Source organism: Anoplopoma fimbria, chromosome 24 (assembly GCF_027596085.1).
Source record: "Anoplopoma fimbria isolate UVic2021 breed Golden Eagle Sablefish chromosome 24, Afim_UVic_2022, whole genome shotgun sequence".
Lineage (NCBI taxonomy): Eukaryota > Metazoa > Chordata > Actinopteri > Perciformes > Anoplopomatidae > Anoplopoma > Anoplopoma fimbria.
This window is the reverse complement of record NC_072472.1, coordinates 4373388-4396633: the sequence shown is the minus strand read 5'-3', so window position 1 is coordinate 4396633 and position 23246 is coordinate 4373388. Positions and strand designations below refer to the sequence as shown.

The window sequence follows — 23246 nt, the reverse complement described above, 5'->3', positions numbered from 1 at the left end:
TTAATTACTTTATCATCATTTTTTTAATCATCTTTGAGGTTAAGCATAAAAAGAGCCTCAGTCTTCACAGTTTTCAATTTGTCTCCGGCCGTTACTCCTCACACACATCTGTTTAGAAATTCTAGATAATTAAGAGGTGGCTTATGAGGACAGCAGTAATTAAAGGATCTTTTTTATTTTTCAATCTGCTCCTAATATCTTGATTGAATTTAAGAACCCAAAGTGTCATGCTTTGGAGTGAGACATTCGTCATAAAGATCTAGGCCGATCTTTTTTTTTTTTTTTTCTAACCCTGTCAAGTGAAGAAATCCTGATGAAATCATTGATTTCAAGACTTGACAGCGCAGCTGCAGTATATCAATGCCAATATCCATCACATGGATGGATAGAGAGAGAGCCTGACACCTGAGGAATATTGATGTTTTGTCAGGCTCGATTTTGATCTATTCGTTTTCATAACCTTTGATTTTCCTCAAATCTACAAACATCTCATGCCCGGTGGGAGTCTAGGCTTACGTGGACTTTCTCCATTTTCATTTGAACACTCCCCCCCCCCCCTCCCCACAGATATTGATTTGTCTGAATTGAAGCCTTTCATGTGGTATCCTACATGTTGTCAGCCTACACTCACAACAGAGAGGCAACGCTCAGCTAACCTAAATCTTAAAGACTGACCTACTTAACATCCAGTGTTCCCCTTTCATCCCCCTCGTTGTTAAAATAATCTTACTCCAATCTCTATAAGTGGAAGTATTACAAATGTAATGTCATCTTTACCAACACTGTGTTATGTTTTCTTTTTGTGAAACATTTAAACCCAATGACGCATGTTTTTGAGGCTGCACCATTCAATCAAATAGAAATATTCCAAATGTCTTGTGCTTAGAAATATACACCCCCTCCAAAAAAAACATATTGGAAACTTATTTGGTTTCTTTCTGTTATTGGGATCTCCATTAAACAAGACTTAACAAGTATTTAAATCTTAAGGGCTTCCATGTTGCTCTGAAATATGTGTTTGTAAAGACAAACTATCCAAGAAGCTAAAGTACCTTTTAGTCTACCGTTGTTTAATAAAAGCACTAATTTAGAGTCCCACTGCTCTTGGATAACTTGCTAATTAATGCAGCAAGTCTTTAAATTCAAAATATTTAGGTCTGAACACATCTGAGACACCAAATTATCATTATGTCAGAACATTAAAAGAGACACAGAAAGGTGTCATTAGACGGAACGAATGTTTGTTCGCCAAATAACCAAAAGATGAACAAATATTTTAGGTATCTTATGTCTAGAAGGGAAGATTTCTGATCGAGTTTGAACTCTTTGACCTACTTTCCATTAAAAACACGGGTAAATCTGTGTAAATCAAGACTGAAAACTGACTCTTTCACTACTCAACCTTCAACGACAGAAAACCGCTTTGCTATTTCACACTTCTCCCTACATTCAGAGGCTTCACAGGCCTCCCGCTGGTAGTGCTGCATCTCTACCTGCTGTGTGAGGTGGCAGCCGATCAGTGAGCGTGTTTGTACAGCCGTCCGCCTCCAGCCATGGAAGCAGCAGAGAGAAACCCTCTCTCCCTACGGGCGACTCTGGCTCAAGTACCTGCTGTTAATCTAAAGCATCAATACTGTGACAGCGAACACCGTGAAACAAACACGCATCTGGACACACTCGTAGGTGCGCACGCTCGTATACATCTGGCACGCATGTATGTGCGGGGCTTTTAGGGAATCCAGTTCACCTTCAGGGCATTTTTTTAAAACCTGAACCGTCCGCAAGCTGATAGCTGTAAAGTGGGTTAGTGTTAGTGGGCCAGTGGGGGTTTTGTTTGCGTACTCAGCAGCATGTTTAAGAGGTGCCGGGTTCAAACTGATCCACCCGAGCCCAGCGGGAGGCTAAGAACTATGATGATCTGTGTTGCTTGGAGACATTTTATGTGAGTGTGTGTGTGTGAGTTTATGCTCCGTACTATAGAGCAATGAGTCTCTGTGTGTGTGTTCTTCATATATATCGAGAAACGCTTATCTGTTCTACTTCACTCTTGGTGGGTTTATTGCTACGGACCCAAGAGAGTGCTTTTGTCGAATTTGATGCAAGTTGGACTCATGATACGTTCAATATTAATAAAGTTTGAATAAACAAGCGGACAGCACGCTGTGCAGCAGCGTGGGGGTGGGGGGGGGCGTGCAGACTTCAGCTCATTGACTGAGGTTTGCTTTACAACAGGACTCTTCCTCTCTTCATGGAGTCGTATGAACACGAGCAACTGGAAGCAGAATCGAACCAGTGTATTTCACCAGTGTGACGGAGAGTGGGACACGACTTTGGCATGTTTTCCCCCCCCCCGAGAGTGAGACTGTATTTCTCCGAGACAAGACTTGAATTGTCCTTATAACGTTACCGCCAGCAGAATACCTCCACTTATTAAATCCACTCTCTACTTTATAAGCGCTGTGGTTACGTCAAAGCAAGCGACTTATACGGCTATTTGGAAATGACCTCCACCAATGTACAGTATTTGACCCAACCGTGTCTTGGCAGGTGTATTGCTTAAGATAAGATAAGATAAGATAAGATAATCCTTTATTAGTCCCGCAGTGGGGAAATTTGCAGGATTACAGCAGCATAGGGTAAAGTGCACACAAGAGACATAGTAAAGAAAGACAAGATAAAAATAAAATGAAATAAAAAACAAGTATTATAAATAAGCAATTAAAAACAGTAATAAATCCACAATAACTGAAATATTATATGTCCAGACAGAAAAACTAGGACCAAAAGGAAGCGCAGCCTTTAGCGTGAAGTCGTTTGTATGAGATGACCTCCAGAAATCTGCAAGCAGCAACACCACTGCACCAGCTTATGTGCTTATGTGTGCTATTTCCAAAAGTGAAACCTTAACATTGATTTTCACACACAATTACAACTTTTACCAATTTTGTTCAAGTTTGCATTCATTCCAACTGTGCAGATGATGTGATATGTGCATGTAAATGGCATGAAGATGACTAAAAGGAAGAAAAAAAAGGAGGAGAAAAGCGCATCGCAAAACACAAACATGACACTATCCTGTCCAACATGCATGAAAAGACAGATATATGATTACTCCATTCCTTCTCAATATAAATGTGTTATTAAAATAATAATCCAACAAGCACAAGGTCTTAACTTAGTTTAAAGTTATTGTGAAAGTCAGATCAGACGCAGTGATGTGAGTTCATGTGACTCACCTGTATGCAGGTTCCCGTGTGTTCTCGACACAGGCTGCAGGACAGAGCCCAGCGGCTGGCGGGGATGTGGGACACCTTGGTAATGGGCTCCATCTTCTCTGGACAGCCTATACTCACCTGCAGGGAGACATTCACAAAGCTGATACAAAGCACGGATTCTGATAAACAATCAATATTGTGTTGAGATTGTGGCAGTCATCTTAACAGTTTCCTTTTAACAATTGTAGTGCTGAAATTATAAGTGGATTAATTCACAAGTCCATTAACAAAAAAAAAATGCTTTAAAATGTTGTAATAAATTAATCATTTCACATTTATTTAGCAAAATAACAAAAAAATCTGGTTTGAGCTTCTCAAATTTGAGGCTTGCTGCTTTTCTGTTTGTTCCAAAAAATAAATAAAAAAAAAAGAATATATTTGGATTTTTTCAGACAGTTGGATGGAACAAAATAAGCAATTAAAAGACTGAGAAACCAGAGTTGAGTATTTTTACCATTGTGGAGACCAAATAATTGGTAGTCGTGGTAGATCACAGAATAGTTATTTCATTAATACCGATATGTCACCAAATACCAGCTGGAGATTATACTTCAACCATGAATTTATTAAGCACAAGATCTCTGGATTAACTTCGGTCCATACTTGATCAAATTATTCTTCCTCCACCCAACCATCCGCTCCATGATAATAATAAACGTACTGTGGCTTAAATGATAACTTATTCACTGTCTTCCAATTTCAAAAGCCAACCTCTTGAATTAGAAAGTCTTTCCTTGGAGCCGGAGCAGGGACACCTGTGCTCCTTGGAAAAAAACCCGACTGTGACTCACTCTCTCTGAGCACTTCTATTCAGAGCAGCTTTGGCCTCAGACCCGTCCTCCACCAAATAAAACCCCAAAAAGTCATTGACCTGTGCCAACCAGCCGTGCAGAATAGAGTGGAGAGCACTCGTATCCAAAGTGCTGTTTCTTCCTTCCTTCCTCCGCAGCCTGTTTTTCTTTCCAAACACCATTCCACCTCTTTCACATTTCGCTTGTTCTCGCAGTCGTGGCTTTGCCCTCCGTTTTTCCTCGTCCTTCACGCTCGCTTTAACAAGCTGACGACCGATTTCCGCAGGTCGTGCCTCTCTCTCTCTCTCCGTCCGCTCGTCCTTATATCTGATTTTCTTTCCCCCTCCTCTCATCTGTTCATTCATTCACAGGAGGATATAGCACACTCGATCGGAGGTCAATTTTCACTCCATTGAGGAGGTCAATAGAAAGCAGCGTTCAGACAATGATGCCACAGCTGTCAATGTCAACGTCGGCTTCTTTTATACAGTTGATGTGCAAAAAAAAACCAATCGATGGCAAAAAAGGATTTCCACTTTTTGAATCAAAGAGGTTGCAATTTACACAATCCCTCCACCTTCTCCTCTTCAGTCGGTTTGTCAATACTCGAAAAGTCAGGGCGGTAGATTCTTGAGTGTGTCTGTGTGTGTGTGTGTGTGTGTGTGTGTGTGTGTGTGTGTGTGTGTGTGTGTGTGTGTGTGTATACCGTATATGTATGTGTGTGTGTATAAGCACATGCAGGCCTATAACATGCTCATTCCCCAATTAGCTCCAATTACTTCATTTTTCAAAGCCGGTAGATGGAGAAATCAAGACCAAGATTTCACTTCATTGGAAATGGATGGAAATTAAGAGTGTCAAATGAAAAGGCATTTTAAAAGAGATGTTCCGTGTCTCTGTGCATGTGTGTGTGTGTGTGTGTGTGTGTGTGTGTGTGTGTGTGTGTGTGTGTGTGTGTGTGTGTGTGTGTGTGTGTGTGTTGTGAAAAGCCGTTTAAAGAGGGACCTCTCTCTAGGGGTTGAAGGCAGAGGGCTGAGAGCAGCTATACACACAGCACTGCAGGGGGGGGTATCGTTTGAAGGCTTGGTGGTGTGTTCATGCACACCAACACACACGCACGCACACGCACACACACACACACACACACACACACACACACACACACACACACACACACACACACACACACAATCCAGCACTCTATGAATGGCACTCTCACACACAGATCCATTTTTATGGAAATTTCCACTACTATCATATTCAGTAGAAATCTATTAGCCAGTGTTGAGATGTGCATGTGTGTGTGTGCGTGTGTGTGCGTGTGTGTGTGTGTTTATTTGTGTAGACGTCTGCTATTAAAGCCTCTTTAGCTCCTGCATGCACACACAAAAGTCTATAAAATGACACGCACACACACACATCAAGCACACACATGCAAATTATCTTTTTTTGTCCTCCCTCCCTCCTCGGTAGGAAGAGAAAACAAAAGCGAATAGAGCAACGAAAACAATTAGCCCAATCAAGGGTGACAGAAGGCAATTAGAAGTAAAAGGTTCGAGCTGCCAAAAGTCACTCCATTACTGAGAAATCTGCTGGTGGAGTGTGTTCCTGAATAGGTTTGAAGACACATGGCTGGCTGTCTTAACAGTTTAAAGGTGTGCGTTTGGCGTGAAGCAACATCCGTCCCTTTAAAAGCTCTGAAGAGAGCGGCAGCTTTATGTGCATTTTGGAGCTTTTTGAAGAGACGCTTCCAAAAAGGTATCATCAAGACACATCAAGTGGAAATCTTTACTACGCGCTCGACAAACAGGTTCCTCGTGAATCCATTTACATTATGTGCAGACTGCAGAACGAGTGAGGCTTTGACTGAAGGAGCTTCATGAAGTGTTTAAAGCATTTATTGTAAACAAGGAAACGTGGATGGGGATAAAACCTGACAGGTGTGAGTGTTTCTTAAAATCTAGGCCACATTTCCTGAAAACAGTGTAGTTTTGGATCGGTTTAAGTACACTCACATGGTTTATGTTCATCGAAAAACGTTATGGGTCGCTGTAATCGTCCATCCTCCCAGCTGAAGCTAATTTAAGGCTTCAACAGTCGGGTTTCTAATGGAAATTCTTCAACATTACACTACTATTGTGTTTCCTTGCTGAGCTGCAGTGGAGGATATGTTTCTGGTGTTGCAGAGACAAAACAATGGAAATATACCTACTAGTTTTAGTACAGAAAGGAGGCATGATTGCAGTGACCCCCTACTCTCATAACGTCCATATACAATGAGTGTTTTGCATTAACTTAGACTTGAAAAAATTAAAACCATGAAGGATATTTTCAAAATGCTAAATTGAACTTGCCCTGCGCAGTAGCTGGATTCTCAATGTCTCGATCACAGGAGAATCACCTCAAGTTATGCGTTTGTGTCCTGCAAGCAAGTGACGGGACCAATCGGTGTACTGCGAGAAGCTACTGGCAGCTACGAGCGTGGCTTAGGTGTTTGTGTGTGTGTGACGACACGTTCTAAACAACAATGGCGGCTCCGAAAGATGTCAGCTTAGCTGCTGCAATAGCATCAGTTGTATCAGAACTGGAGAGTATTTCTTCATTAAAAGAAAAGAGAAGAAAGACACCGAAGGCTGTGATGTTTCCACTCTTCTCCCGACTGGCTTAAGCAATGGTTTGATTGACAAATAGTTTATCCAATCACCTGACAAGTATTTTTTTTTTTAAAGTGTGTGCCCTTTTCCAAGCGGTTTCCAATGACGGCTTCTCAGATGGTTCTGTGTAACAAACCACCTGACAGGTTAGTTTGAAATTGCAACCTCAAGGCTAAGAATGTAAACGGCAGCATAGAGTCAAGTTAGAACTGCAAATTTTCTTTTTATACCATGGTATCTTATTTTGTCTTGCGTATGTACATTTTTTAATACAGAAACATCCATTGTTGCAATTGACCTCATTTTAATTGGCCATACAACCGCCATCAGTTTTTGGTACAGAATGGAAATGATACTCAGTAGTTTGGATCGTCACATTTTCTTTTCCGTCTTTTCTACTGGATAAAAATTTAATTAAATATTCTTATGAACAAGTTTGACCCAATATGATAACCAAGGTACTGGCGGCGAATAAACCTTTATTCAGTAAAATGTTTCCTATTAACACCGAAAGAAAGTATGAAACAACATCACTTGAGCCATCAACACTGTAATCTTTTATAACACTGATCTACGCTACCTACATATTCCTGCTCCATTGTAAATGGGAGAGATTTTCTTTCCTTCCTTCATCTTACAAAGATTGAAGAAAAGCTTTTGTGTCCAGTCTTTTCAGAAACACGAGTGGTAGGTTACAGTTTCTGTTGATGTAAATGTTGAAAAGAAAAACCGCCGTACCTGAAAGAGTGTGCAGAAAAAGTGTTTTCAGAGATGGAAGCAGTGTCTTCAGAGGTGAGAATGACAAAAGCCGAAGAGAAGTTCAGTCAAAACACGAGTGCAGGAGTCTAAATAAGCACTGTGTGGGTTCTTATCACAGCATCTTCCACACCATGCAGTCTCTCAGGTGCTTTTCTCTCTCCCTCCTTCTTTTATGTGTGCAGACGCCTCGTCCAACAGCACCGAACTTGTTTTAACACACATTTAACACCACGCACATTCTTCAGGTTTGAGTAGCTGCTGACGCTATTTAAGCTAATTTAGGATGGATGGATTTTACACTACATTTGACTCACACAAAAGTAAAAAAACAAACTAGAATTACTGCCTTATGGTTGTATGACTACGCCAACTGATCAAGTTGCAGTTTACATCCGTGTCTGTCCAATAAGTCATCACTTCATCACTTAATCCTATTAAATGTTTGTGTGAAATTGTCATATTAAGTGTATATATTCTTGACTTGTGGCCAAAGAAATGTTTTGACCTTTGACCACAAAATTCTTATCAGTTCATCCCTCGACTGCAAGTGGGTTTTTGCGCCAAATTCTACTAAATTCCCTCCAGGTGGTCCTGAGATATCACGTTCACGAGGATGGGACCGGCGTGGGGTCACAGTGACCTTTGACCTCCAAAGTTAAATAAGTTTATCCTTGAGTCCAGGTGGAGGTTTGTGCCAAATTTGAAAAAAAAAATCCCTCCAAGCATTCCTGAGATATCATTCACAAGAATGGGACGAACGGACAACCAGAAGACATAAAACACTCTTTCGAGCCACTGTGCAACAAATTCAACACTCAAAAGCGGAGACATGGATACTAACTTCTACATCGACAGAGAAACAGTGGCAATGAATGCAACTACCATACATCTCAATGAGTGTGGAGAGTGAAGGAGATCAGTATACACAATATGTAAGTAGGCCTATCTTTGCTTGGTAGAATCACATCCTGCACTAGGTATAGGAAATGTACCAAACAAAAGCCCACCATACTACATTTGAATAATTTGGCCATTTTGATGCATCTCCTTGGTTCTTACCTCAGGGATCCATAAGGCACAGCTGACGTGGACCCACTTGGTTCCACTGCGGGTGGGCTTGAGGGCCCCCCCTCTCTTGGGGCAGAGCAGACATTTGGGCTGGACGCCCAGAGCGCAGGTCCGACACAGCCAGTTCCCCTGGGGAACCTTCAGGATGCCATAACAAGCCTGCGATGGGGGGGAAGAGAGGTTAGAAGAGGTGATTGTGTGCAGAGGAGATTATTTCTTTGCACTTTAAAAGGTGCTTTGGTACCTTTGGACAAAGCCAGACTAGTCGTTTCACCCTGCTTTAATGCTAAATGCTAAACTAGTTGCAACTTCATATTTAGTGGACAGATATTGGAGTGGTATCAATCTTCCTCTTCTTCTTCTTCTTATAATAAATCTAACTCTTGGCAAGAAAACTAATTCCCCAAATTGCTCAAAATATTACTTGAACATGGTTTCCCAAATTAGAGGGTGGACAGTTGTTATGTCAAATAATATTAAAAGACAAGGCAGATGTCTTTTTGCAATCAGAAGAGTCGCCCCCTGATGGTCATTAGAAATAATGCAAGTTTAAGTTACTTCCTCATTGGCTTCACTATTCAGACCCGGGGGTTGCAGCCTTAACTGGTTCCAAATTTTTTGTAAATTGTGTGCACAAATATTAGTTTACAATGAAAAATTTACCAATATTTTTTGTCTAAGTTTATCTTTTTGCTTAATAAAGTTAACAAACAATGACCTTTTTTTTTTTATCTGAGCAGATGATTTTTATCCTGTTTTCCATCTCTAAATAATTCCACTTCTATTTCATATACAGGCAGCATGTTTTTTAACCACTTTGATTTCAGCACATTTCAGCACGCTGTGAAAATAAAATTGCAGCGATTGTAAATTTGCATTTTCCACAAATACAATCTATGACAGTCACTATTTACTCTAACCACCTTTGTGACTTCATCTTTCTTTGTTAAAGGTGTGTTGTCAACATAAAATGACTGCAATGAAGCTCCACCATCTGAGATGTGATAGTCTGTGCCATGCAATCACAGGCCAGGCCACCAGGAAATTAAACCCAGCAGACACACAGTGAATACACATGGACATTGTGAGACGGATAATGTGACTTTTTGGAGGCTAGAATTTCCCCCACAGGCACAAAAACAGCTTCTTCTGGCTTCTGTATAACTTTGAACAAATCGGTTCAAAGAAATATGTTTCTCTCTTTTTGTTTTATTACTTCAATAAAGAAGTAAGAAACTGGAGAGAGAGGATTTCTAACCAGCTGCACCACAAGACCACCCCATGGTTTTGTTTTCATGGCTTTTCACATTTGGAAACAGAATACTTTCAACGGCTGCTGCATCTAAATCCAAAACGTAATTAGTCTGCTGCTTATTTCTTCTGTCATATAAAATAAGCAGCCTCTCTTCTCCCTTTTGAATCATCTAACAGTTCCTTAGAAAGTTATGCTAACTGCCGCTCCAATAACACAAAAAAAACATGAACAATTCCTCCACATATTATTGTCTCCGCCCAATACTTTTCTTTCAACCGGAATTTACAGGAAGCAAGACATTTTCCAAATACCGCTTGGTGTTGTTTTAAAAACACAGCAGGTTATTGTATCATCAGCGCTCCACCCATTTCCCCTTTGGGTTCCCAAAAACAGAGAATGATCTATCATCAGATATGATTTACTGTCGTTCTCAACTCCTCCTTCTCTTCCATCACTATAACGTCTGCGTCAGATCTTTCAAATCTCATTTCTGACGAGCTAAATCAAACTATCCTTCCTTTGGTTGAGGTCTAAACGGAATTGCAAGGTGAAAAACCCCTGGGAAACCCCAAACATGATTTCAGGACCCACTGCTGCTAAATTCAAGCCTTGCCTCTATATGCAACAACTCATCTTACGCTACAGAAGGAAAGATACATCCAATGTTTTATTACTGAAAAGCTAATCAAACAACTTTGCACTGACAAGAACAAAAGAAAATGAGACATCAAGGACTTCATCTTCATTAAAAGCAGTTAAAGCACTTTATTGATGAAAGGTTTTATTGATCAAACTAAACACTTCAGTTAGCAATGCCTGCTTTTTTTTTTAATTTTTACCTGCTGAAGGTTAGAAAGACGGCCTTACCAGGGAAGCAACAGTCAGTGTAGAATGTGTTCACATTATATATAAGCTTTCTCATTACTGAATCCTGCCTAGGAGTAACAATTTATTTCGCTGCCTGTTACATGTTACTTGTTTCCATGACACCTCATGTTCTGCATTTACTTCCTCTGACAAACAAACACACTCAGTACCCTGTGGAGTGTCCATTTATAGTTTAGAAGAAGTGGATATCGTTACTGTCAGCCATTAGTTTGTGGACTGCTATTTTAAAGCCTTGAGTTTGACATTTTGGGCATCGTCATCTTGGTTTTTGGCTGTGGTGATCTCGTTTTTGCAACCAGAAGTGACTCGTGGGTGGAGCTAAGTACAATTTAAAGCTGTATATGACCAGAAATGTAACATTTAACTTTCATGAACTGAAAATACACTGTAAAAGTGTCAAAGTTCTAAGAAGGAAAACACAGACAACTCCTAGACCGGACAACGGCATGGTAGCAACCTGTCAATCAAAGTACCTCACCCTAAAGCATACCCTGCTTTATGGTCTATTTGACTCAAAACAGACCATAATTTACTAAATGAACATCATGCTGTGTTGAAGAAGACTTGAAACTAGAGATTGAGACCATAAACCCTTGTGAAAGGGTTAAAGTTGTAAGACATAAACATGTTTACTGAGGGAATAAATCAAGAGAGCCCTAAAGTAGCTTTATGGTCATTTGACTCTAAATAGACATCATTTCTAAATGAACATCATGCTGTATTGAAGAAGACTTGAAACTAGAGATTGAGACCATAAACTCATGTTTACAATGTTTACTGAGGGAATAAATCAAGAGAGAATGTCAGGACTTTATACAAAGACATGGTCATTAAATAACTGTTTTGGCTCCACTTTTCACACAAGGAGGTTGCAGCTTGAACTAGGCCCGATATTGTTTGTAAATTGTTTACACTAAAAAATCGACAAGTGTTTTATGTGTCCCCATGTATTAAGTTTACCTTTTTGCTTTATAAAGTCAATAATTGGGGAACCAAAGAGCTAGACAGCAAACACTGACCTTTATTTTATTTGAGTACTGGCAAGAGATGAAAATAACTCTTGTTTTCCATCTTTTTCTAAATTATTCAACTTCTATTTCATATCCAGGCAGGATGTTTTTTTAACAACATTGATAGTGAAATTATAGGTGAGAGACAAAATGAGATTTAGAATGTAACTATTTCCATCCAGTGTCATAACAGCAGTGAAGCAGAGGCAGTCTAGTGACACTGAAGGTGTGTTAGTGCCAACGGGGCCGACAGAACAATTAACACCTTGTCACTGTGTAACAAACACAGCAGCTGCACCCTCGAGCCTCAACATGTCAAAAGGTACCATTTGTGAAACTGCTAATGTACCTGCACTTTCATTCCGATGATAAATGAAGCCCCAGGGAGTAAAATAAGAGTAAAATATGTATGGCAGCTCTGAGGAAAACATCAAAACCTTGTCTTTGAACAACGTTGATTATGTATTCTACATTTAAGATTTCGAATTTTGCTGTTTTTTCCCCCAGAGGGACTTTCTTATTCTGGAAAGGAAAGTTTAAAAAGACACCAGGATGAGTGATACTTATGTTGGCCCTATTATGCTTTTCCACTTTTTCCCTCTTCTTTAGTATGTTATATATATAATTTATTTTTTTTTTACATGTAAAAGGTCCGTAGAGTGTAAAACCTGAAGTCCACGCCTAAAAGGAGTTACCCTCCCTGTCAGAGCTGCCTGAAACGGCTCCATTGAATTCTCTCCTTCACTTCTGTAACTTTATGAGGTCACAATGTAACTTTATGAGGTCAGATTGGCCCTCAAACAACAAAAGAGAGAGATGGAGCTGAAGCTCCGGAGGAAGAGTTTTTTGAAATGTGAAACGTTGACCAATCACAACAGAGCGGGCTAGCTGACCAATCAGAGCAGACTTTACTTTAACGGAGCGTTTCAGAGAGAGCGTGAGAAGAGGTGCTGCAGGACAGCCAGGATGAGAAAAACAAGGCGGATTATGAGCATTAACGCATGTAAAATTGTTGTAACTGTACCTTGAGATAAAAATCGGCACCCGTAAAATAGTATAATAGGGCCTGTTTAAAAACACAGACAAACGTTTGCTTGAGGAGAGAGATAAAGCTACTTAATTCCTGACCTGATGGACGCAGACGTTGCACTTGTCACAGAAGACCATCTCGTTGCCGTCCTCTCCCTCCGGCGAGCGGCAGACGTCGCACACCACGTCCTCGTCGTACTCGATGCCCAGGCCTTCCTCTGTCTCGATGGCCTGCCGCATCTTCTCCTCACACACGCTCTCCAGCTCCACCAGCACACACTCCATCGTCAGCTCGTCCAGCTCTGGCAGCGCTGAAGGCCAGAGGACAGAGAGTAAAACATTAAAAAGTGTTGAAAGAAGATGAATATTTGAGGAATACAGAGCAATTAAAAATAAGAGTCCAGTAACAGGGTCAACACTTAAGGGACTTTTTTTTTAGTTCTTGTTATCGACAAGGATAACATTAATGGAAAGCTGCTCAAAACGAGCGAGCCAATTTACCATATTCCTGTTATTTTTGGCCAAAACACGTCGTCTCACACTTTAATTGGAAATGCTCACGGCTTTCCTTCACATGTGCACCTCACACAGGTCGCTGTCTGTTTTCTTTGGGCTAGCTGTGGATAAAATGTGCTGAAAAATTAGCTGCAGGACGTGGGAGTGTGTGGAGTCGCAGTTGACCAGAGAAAAGCTACATGTGCTCTGTCACTACGAGCTCATTTGCGATTAAAGCCAAAAAAACGACCAAATTTGTCATTCAGCCCTTCTTGCCTGCAGCTCGGTTCACTGTGCCAATGTGTGTAGGCATTAGCATTAATATTCCTGCTCCATTTGCATCTCAAAGTAATGCCTTGCTCCAAGGCTGGTTAATAGTTGATGAAAACTCATTTAACTGGCAAATGCAAGCTTTCTTCATCTTAAAAAAAAAGAGTGTATTTGAGGAAGCAGGAAAGTAAACAGTCTGGTTTCCAGGACGGTGGCAAACAGATGTTTAATGCTATCTCGGTTCATGCAAACCAGATTACAATAATTCTACAAAATGGGTAACAGCAAAGCATTAAACCTACGGTGATGAGAAAAAGCATTTTAGATGATGATACTTGGAATATGCCACAAATCCTTATAAACAGGCTGCAAATGAAGACACAAACACAATCAAATTACAATCTGCAGAGTTGAGTAAATATTTTGCTCAGACACAATCTCTGGATTTTAGAATATAAGAGTAATTTTTAAATTTAGTATCACACTGCCTCGACCGAATGCACCAAGCTAAAGAAACTTCTGCTGTCCTGGAATCTGTAGTCGAGGATTATTTATTGATTTACTTGAGGGATTCAGATGGGAGTTTTTTTAAATGGAGCTTAGTATCCTGTGTCTCCATCTGTTATTCATGTCAATGAATCCTTTCCCATCGAAAAATGAATTAAATGAATAAAAAACAACTTTATTTACTGGTTCTTGAGCATCTTGTTGCAAAAAAGGGTTCATTTACAACCTGAGCTGCAGATTCACATAAATAAAGTAAAAACATTTCAGAAACGTAATACTCAATTTGAACATTTGCTGCTGATGCTGAAAACAAGTCAGCTTTATTTTTCATATATATAAGTCTTGAAATCTGACCCTGAACACAAACTTTGATATGAAGAAATAACTGAAGAGAAGAAACTGTCCGACTGTAAATGGATTTAGAAGCTACTTTTGAAGCCGCAGAGAAAAGGGAAGTAAAGTTAGATATTAACCTGCTGTGACATTTACACCATGAACTAAACACACACACACACACACACACACACACACACACACACACACACACACACACACACACACACACACACACACACACACACACACACACACACACACACACACAGCAGGAAGGAAAGCAACACCACCGTTCACACATATCTGAGAATGTGTGTGTGTGCACTGTATTTACTTTATTTTTATCTTCTGTGTGTGTGTTTCCGTGTTTGTTCATGTGACAGCTGTCCGCACATGCAGAGGCACATTTATCATTGTGTGCATGTGGTCACAGCTCAACACAGGATCCCACAAACACACAAACACACACACACACACCAAAGACAAACACACAGACTGAATATCTTTCTTTGCTGTTCTGCATGTCCTGCTGCTTTAATTCTGCACTTTGCCGATGCATATGTGGCTTCCTGTACGTCTCTATTTCTATTTAACTTACTTTACTAAATGCTTAAAATGACGCCTGACATTCAACAGTTGTTTCTCTATTACTACTGACAGGCTGTATGCTTTCCATTGGTTTGTGCTACTTAATGGCCTAGCTCTCTGCAATAAATCTAGTGTCTTCTAAGCTGAATAATCAGAAAATCAAATAAAGCCCATCTCTAAACTTGGTTAAAAAAAGCATTTAAAATAGCCAGAATTACAGCATTTTCCGTATCATCACTCAGTCTCCAAACACACACACACACACACACACACACACACACACACACACACACACACACACACACACACACACACACACACACACACACACACACGCATATAGTAGGTGGAGGACTGAGAAAGAAAACGCTGAGTCACCCCATCATGAGTCCAGAGTCGTGCAGCCTCGCCCAGCAGAACCAATCAACCGTCTGTTTGTTTGGTCTTGCATTGAGGGTTATGAGAAAAAAAATGTTTTCTGCTCCAGCAAGAGTGTGTGTGTGTGTGTGTGTGTGTGTGTGTGTGTGTGTGTGTGTGTGTGTGTGTGTGTGTGTGTGTGTGCGTGTGCGTGCATGTGTGTGTGTGTGTTTGATTTAAGGAGAATGTGTCCCAGAAATAATAGGCCTGAAACCCCGGTGGGGATTCATAAACACAATTACGACGCTTTATCTGAAAGGAGGCGATCAGATATCGAATGAAACGGTGGAGATGGGATGGATGCTCGAGGTCAGCAGTCGTCACCGTGGAGGAAAAATGGAGGGTGTAGCAGAGCGGAGGAGGGAGAAAGAGACAGTAAGTGTAGAAGAAGAGGAAAGGAGCAGGTGATGATAAAGGAGGAGGGAAGGAAAGGGAACTGTTTCAGCATATTCAGAGCATCTACAAGTCTCAGAAACCACTTTATAAGACCTCCATAGACTTTTTGATACTTCAATTTAAGAGAAATGGCTGTTAAAGTTCAGTTTTGATGGAACATATGTAGTAAAAGTGAAGTGACTGTAAAAGGACTGGTGTGGAAAAGAAAATAATTAAGCTAGAAGATGTAAAATAAAACAGACTTGTGTAGCTTTAAGCCATCCTTTGCTGGTCTCATTCCTCTGGGAACCTTTAATAAAATGACTGTAATGGTAAATAAGGAAAGTTTATATGACTCAAACTTATCGTTCAATAGTCAAGTTCTAAAAAAAGCAACTACTTCATTACTTTTATAGTTCTGTCAATTTGCAAAGACTTGCAGCTTTTATCATGAACAAAGTTTTTATAGGAGAGATTATTGCATCTCTCTTAATCGTCCATGTTTCTTCTGTAAACCAAACTAAACAGTGCTGAAACATCTAGTCTTTTAATCAATTAGTCAACTGACAAATAGTTCTGATAATCCATTTTTAAAAGGGGAAACCCTTCAGATTTCAGTCTGTGTTGATTTAGTGACTCCCTATTTACTGTAGTAACTGCTAATGCGGTTTAGTACTACAGGTTTGGGGGCGGTAAAACAAACAACTGTGGTTTTATTAAAGGCAATAATGCGCATTTTTCCACCATTCTGTAAGCAACAGTGAGTTGGTTACTCATCTGAGAGTTTGGAGATGTGCGGCTGTTCCTGAAAGTGCAGAGGATCGCTTGTTGCAACTCCTAGAATGTGAGGATTTGCTGCTTTTCTGTTTCAAATATAATATATTTGGATTCTGAACTGTTGAAAGTGGGTTTTCTGACAATTTAAGAAAAAAATGATGGATTAATAGAAAATAAATATTATTTATTTGCAGCCTTTCCCAGAAAAATGTATTCCAAATATGCAATAGTGTGAGGTACAGAGTTCATAAGACTGAAGTAAAAGAGACATTTAGGTAAAATATGTCATAAAATGCAACATGAACGTAGAGGCAAATAAAAAAATATAATTTGCATACCACTATTATTATATTTCAGCACTTTGATATCTTTGAAAACTCTTTTGACATTAAGTGATGAGTATGTTTTCCTGTTCTATCTCATAATGCTTCCTTGCCTTCATTATGAAAATTGGTCAGCGTGTCTTGGTTTGCACTCACCCATCTGTCTGAACTCGTGGTTGACCAGCTCCAGCCAGGCGACGTCCAGGTCGTCCAGGTCGTAGCAGCTGTAGCGCTGAGTGGGAGGAGTCTGGGCGGCGTCCTCCATCTCCTGCTCGTCGTTAGAAAGACCGCCTGCCGACAGCAGCCTGCAACAAACACAAAGATACACGCAGAGAGTTTGTCACGAGGTCTGGAAACACAACAACTATATACTTGAGAAACTAATAATTAAACCTGCTGATGGGTAATAATTCCAGCGGTTGATTGACAAATTAATCAAACAATAACATACAGAGTGGAGTGCTGTTGTTGTTGGCACCTGAGAGCTGCAGTCGTGTATCAGAACACTAATACGGCACAACCTCAAGTATGTTATTACTTTAATGCTTTTGATTTTAATAGCTTTATATTAGCAGTTTTGTTATGTTTTGTTTATCCTTGACCTTAACAGATACACAATAAACACCAGAGGGATTGTTTATTGCATAAAGGATGACATATAAATCCTCAGAATAGGATTTATTGAGGGAAAACTAACTGAACACACTGTTCTTTCTCACTGTTGGTTTCACATTCATACAGTCAACCAACCAACAAGAGGTAAAGAGTCACATGATATCCACAGCTGGTGTCTGGCCGGCAAAAATCTCCCATGTTATTGGAGATTTTTGCAAAAATGTAACTATATGTATCTAAATTCTAACTATAAATTAAACCAAAAGCTCTAAAAGGATTTATCATGTTAATATAGATACTATAATCCTAATAATTTAAATCTTAATCAATTTAAAAAGATAAATGTTCATTCTGTAAACGGAATTGATATCTGGACATTTTGTCATCTCAGGAGTTGGACAAAACATTGTAAACTTTGAAGTAACTTAATCACAAACGCTGCTAAAAAGTTGAGAGAGTAATACCGTTTTCCCACCAAGATTTGTGTATATATATGCAGGTTTGTTTTAGGAAAAACTCACAAAAAATAGGCAATATTCCCCTCTTTACCCCCATCCTTAATATTGGGTTCTAGGAAGAACCCTCTGAAATTGTTCCAGGTGGAAAGAAAAAAGGGAAAGTATATGTTCCTATATGGTTCTAGTTGTCACCTGCATTTCTAATAGTTTGTGATTACTCTCTCTCTCTCTCTCTCTCTCTCTCTCTCTCTCTCTCTTCATCTTCATCTTTTAGAGTAAATAAAAAATTCCGAAACCGCACACACACATCTGCATGTTCTTTTTTCTAAATGTTGTACATACAAACATCCTCAGTGACACAACAACAAGATCCTGCAGTTCTCATGACAACAGGGATTATGGGGAATCCCTCCTCATGTCTGTGGCTCTCTCTTACAGTCAGTTCCCGACCTCATGTCCCAAAAAAAGACTGAATCAGATTTAGACAAATGTCAAAAACAGTAAAGGGCGAAAAGAAAAAGAAAAAAGCAATCGAAACAATGACAAATCAAATGGTTGTGGAAGGCAGCAGTGACAGGAAGCTCCTCCAGGCAGAGTCTGGTCTCTGGAGCCCCGAGGCCTGACTGTCTCTCTGTCAACAACAGCAGGAAATGGGGTCAGGAACTCTGCTCGACCCACTGGGAGCCAATAAAGACTCAAACACGCTCTATACACACACACACACACACACACACACACACACACACACACACACACACACACACACACACACACACACACACACACACACACACACACACACACACACACACACACACACACACACAGGCCCGTGTAAAAACCTCTGGATACTCTAAGAGCTACTAGACACATATAATATATTGCACTAATCACACACATACAATTTCTCCACAACAGCTCTGTGTTTTGCATATTAACACACACACACACACACACACACACACACACAACACACACACACACACACACACACACACACACACACACACACACACACACACACACACACACACACACACACACACACACACACACATCGCAGTGATTCACACTATCTGCTGAAGTCGTGACCTTTGTGCTAAAAGGTGAAGTGTGTCAGTGATCAAAACAACAAAGCAAAACAACCTTTGGCTCTCTGTTCAGTTTCCCCGACGTCATGAACACCTCATCATCATACCGCTCGGTTATCATCATCATCATCATCATCATCATCATCATCATCATCATCATCATCATCCTCCGTCACTGCCGTCGCCCTCACGTCAAGCAGCTCTTTGATCATCATCATCATCATATTTATCATCATCATCATCCTCCTCATCGTTATCATTATCCTCCACATTATCATCACCACTACCGCCTTCATCAACGTCAACAGCTGCCACAATTTAATTCAGTGATCTTCCCTGGAATGGCATTTCATATCTGATGCCAGAACAGTAACAATATGAAATGAAAATAACAAAGAGAAAGCAAAGACATATTTTTTGACTGTCGAACGAATGTCAATTCTGACTTGCTAAATAATTATGGGAGTTATTCTATTACACTATAAATACACAATATAAAACATCTGTCTGCACTGTAAACAGTGAAATGTAATCTTAATTCAAATAATGCTAATCCATTCTTATTTTTTCATCCTTTTATTAGCTTTCTTCATTTCTTCACTTTTGGCATTTTCTTCTTTTAAGTTTAACTCCAAGGTTTTTAAGTTTAAATAGTAAAATCTCAAAGTTTCAAGTTTAAGTTTAAGTTTCATGTTGAATTTCAAAAGTTTAAATTGAAATTCAAAAGTTTAAGTTTAAAGTTTACGTTTAATGTGTTATCATTAATTATTCAGATATTCTACTATCTTTCTGTGAGGGACAAAAGGCAGAAAATTGAACCCTGTTTTGGCCTAGTATCACGCTGATATGTGATACTGGACAAACTGGAGCGGCCAGTCAACTGGCAGCAGAGAAAGGAGAGAGACAAAGACACACAAGAGACTCACACACACACACATACAGGGAGAATAGGTTTCATACTGGAAACACTGGGCTGGTTGTTTCTGTTATGTAACGTTAAAAAGGAACTTCAGTGTCTTCTTACATTGGTGGGTGGTGTTATTGCATCAAAGGATATGGTTGGTGTTATTCCATAGTTTGTGTTATTATCAACAAATCCCATGAGAAGTCCTCTCAAAGACTTTCTAACGTCCAACAGCCCCGAGCTCATTAGTTCTTACTGATGACGTTAATCTTTAAAAACAGGATGGAAATATAAACTTTAATACTAAAACAACCGGGAAATGTAATTTTAAACAAATGCAAAAGTAAATAGTGTACTTTTTGGGGAACATTAAACCTGCAGATTGATGCACATGTGCAACATAAGATAAGAATTATGTTTTATTAATGTGTTTTTATTAGTTTTTGTACACAGATACATTAAATCAGGCTTTGGCTACAGACAATACTTGTTGATATATGGATCAATTCATTGCTGGTTGTTGTACTTTCATGGGGTTTGTTGACTGAAAGAAAAACATACAATACAACCAGGCAAGAACTGATTTCCAAGTCTATAATGTGATAACCATTCAGTGTTGTAAATATACTGAGACGTTATGAGCAGAGTGCTTTTGACGTTTATGATGTTCTTAGCTTTGTTTATTCTCATATGGGGATTTATTATGTTAGGTTTTATGACTCTACTGGTGTTTGTTTGGCTTCTAGCTGTGAGCTGCAGTGTTGATTTGCTTTTGCAACATGGAGATGTTCATAGAAAAAAGAAAAGAGGTGAAAAGGAGAAAAAAAAAGATCAAGAAAAGATGACACACCAAGATTTGGATACTAAGTAGATGATATCTGTGCCAAAACTGAAAACCTGCGTTTATGCCATATCTGGAGTCATCCAGCTAATAACACCTATATCAATTTGCGAAATAAGACCCTCCTTCAAACGACCATCCTTCTGCCCTGCCTGTCAAATGTCTACGCATCAAGCCATGACATTTAAGTTGAGCTCCTGGTGTGTTGTGTCACAGGTACCGAAAGACGAAACATGAAGTGAGACATGAAAGGACAGCATCGCCTTATAATAATGTCAAGTCAACCCATCTAACAGGATGTGAGTCAGTGGGGGTCAGAGTACAATGTGTTCTTCCACTGGTTAGTGTCATGTATCTCTCACACACACACACACACACACACACACACACACACACACACACACACACACACACACACACACACACACACACACACACACACACACACACACACACACACAGATCTTACATAATGTAGGTAAACAAAACCGTGTGCAAAAGGTTTCTGGTTTGTCCAGCCTTTATCATGACTACAAAGGCGAAGGTAGAGTGCAGAGTCATCTGTCAATAGTGAGATAATCTCAGCTCTCGGACAAACTGTAAATAGATTTCCTGTCTTTTTATGGGGTTAAGACCAACTCTTTGAAATGTTTATGAGCCAAGAAGCTTTAATGGTATGGAGTCATGTGTTTGATTAGCTTTAGCATTTTTAATATCTGATGGAGATTATACACTTTCCTAAGCATCATATGATGAATATACACTGACAATTTTCACATTTCATTGATAAAAAAGCAGAACTTTTTCAATTTTGCGTTTTATCCAAACTTTTATGTTCTCTTGTAAACATTTTAAACATTATTTCTTATGTATATATTGCACAATACTGCCTATTACAGATTGTTTTGGTCAGAGTGAGTCATTTCTCACATGGAGAATATGGATGCTACTCAATTTAGATGTTCCGGATTTAGATTAAAGCATTTTTTGCAGGGTTGGTTTTGGGCTTTTTTATTTTACGAATACAATTGTGCAGCTTCAATGTGTTTCAACTTAAACAAACTTAAATTTGACATTCAACACATGTTTCTTGGTTTGGTTTATTGCCTGCATTGTGATGACTATCACAATCCTATCCAGACTTTGTCAAGGATAGGAGGATAAAGTCCACAATTATTTCAATTGTTGTTCCTGGTGTTTCAAACATTTGTAAGCTTTTATTTAAAAGGAGAAAGGCGTTCCATTTCTAACCTAAGAAAGATTGGAAAATAGGAAATTAAAATGATAAATACAGATAATTAGTAACAATTTTCCAATTTTCAATTGGCAACCAATTATTGGCCTTTGGTCGCTATCAACAACTTTATAACATCAAAAAAATGCAAATAAAATTGATTAAAATATTATACGAAAGCTTTTATTCTCTTATGTCACATTTTTATTATTAAGCTCACATCTAACTGTATAGAATCTTAATAACTCAAATATAAGGTGACTAAAAATGGAAACCATATTTTCAGTTTGGGGATCAAAAGCTGCCTGGTTTCTAGGTTATGCAGCTTTTTAATCACTGAGTTGTTCCCTTTTTAAACCCATTACATGACAGGGAAAGAATATTTTAGTGATAAAAAAGGAAACCTTAGACATCCCTTTTGTTTACATTTGAGGATTCCTTACAAGGAGAGCGGCACAGAGGGAATATTTAGATGTTCCCTCCTTGGAATCATAACAATACGGCAGTTTTTCTTTGATCTTAATAGGGCATCCCATGAAATATTTATCAGGAGGAACTTCACACCGCGGGGCTCTGATTCTTAAAACAATGGAAACCAAAGCGCCCCCTCCATCCCTCTTCCAGCACTGAGGCCCTGAGGAGAGGTGTCTTTGGTTTACTACACGGGATGTGCCTCTGGGGAGCAGAGGAGTGGGAACTGTAAAGTATATCTTGTGGCGTAACGGTGCTGAATAGGATGTTATGTGAGCATGGGCAGGGAGGACAGGTGAATTATGTGTTTGTGAGGGTGAGAGCTACAGACCTGGGTTACATAATGGAAATAATTCTTCTGCGTTTGCTTTGGTGGAATACGGTGAGATTTGGACCGACTTAGATGATGTAGCAAAAGTTGTATTTTGCAATGTCCAAGGCTTTACCTTCTAAAGTAAATGGAAACACATTCATATTTTATGCAAATGACTAGGCTTTGTTGCATATGACATATGATCACCCATCATTTTGAATAACAGCTGCTAGTCTTTGTTATTGTCTCAATTTGAAGACTTTAAGATTTAAAAAAAGGAAAACAATGCAGCGATCTCTAGGTTAATAATAAAATATAACAATGATACGCCTAAAATTGGATTATATTATTAAAATTCTCTTTGACAAGGTAAACAAGTAAAGATATTGATTCATGTATATCAACTAAAATATTTTACACTGGTATTGTCCCATTAAAGTCAAGTTTTACTGAGAGGTATATGTAATATTTTGTCCATCCCCATTTATATAAATAAAGATAG

At 39.3% G+C, this 23246-nt stretch overlaps 1 protein-coding gene across 1 annotated transcript in view; it reads right to left on the bottom strand.

Annotated features, from left to right (window-relative positions):
• The window catches only part of jade2 (jade family PHD finger 2), a 171506-nt gene that overhangs the window by 65846 nt on the left and 82414 nt on the right, over positions 1 to 23246 (bottom strand). Inside the window, exons 5-8 of the mRNA XM_054626084.1 lie at positions 16974 to 17122; positions 12829 to 13040; positions 8539 to 8706; positions 3237 to 3353 (exon numbers count right to left, since the gene is read on the bottom strand). Coding sequence (XP_054482059.1) covers positions 3237 to 3353; positions 8539 to 8706; positions 12829 to 13040; positions 16974 to 17122 — 646 coding nt within the window. The remainder of the gene's footprint in view (positions 1 to 3236; positions 3354 to 8538; positions 8707 to 12828; positions 13041 to 16973; positions 17123 to 23246) is intronic.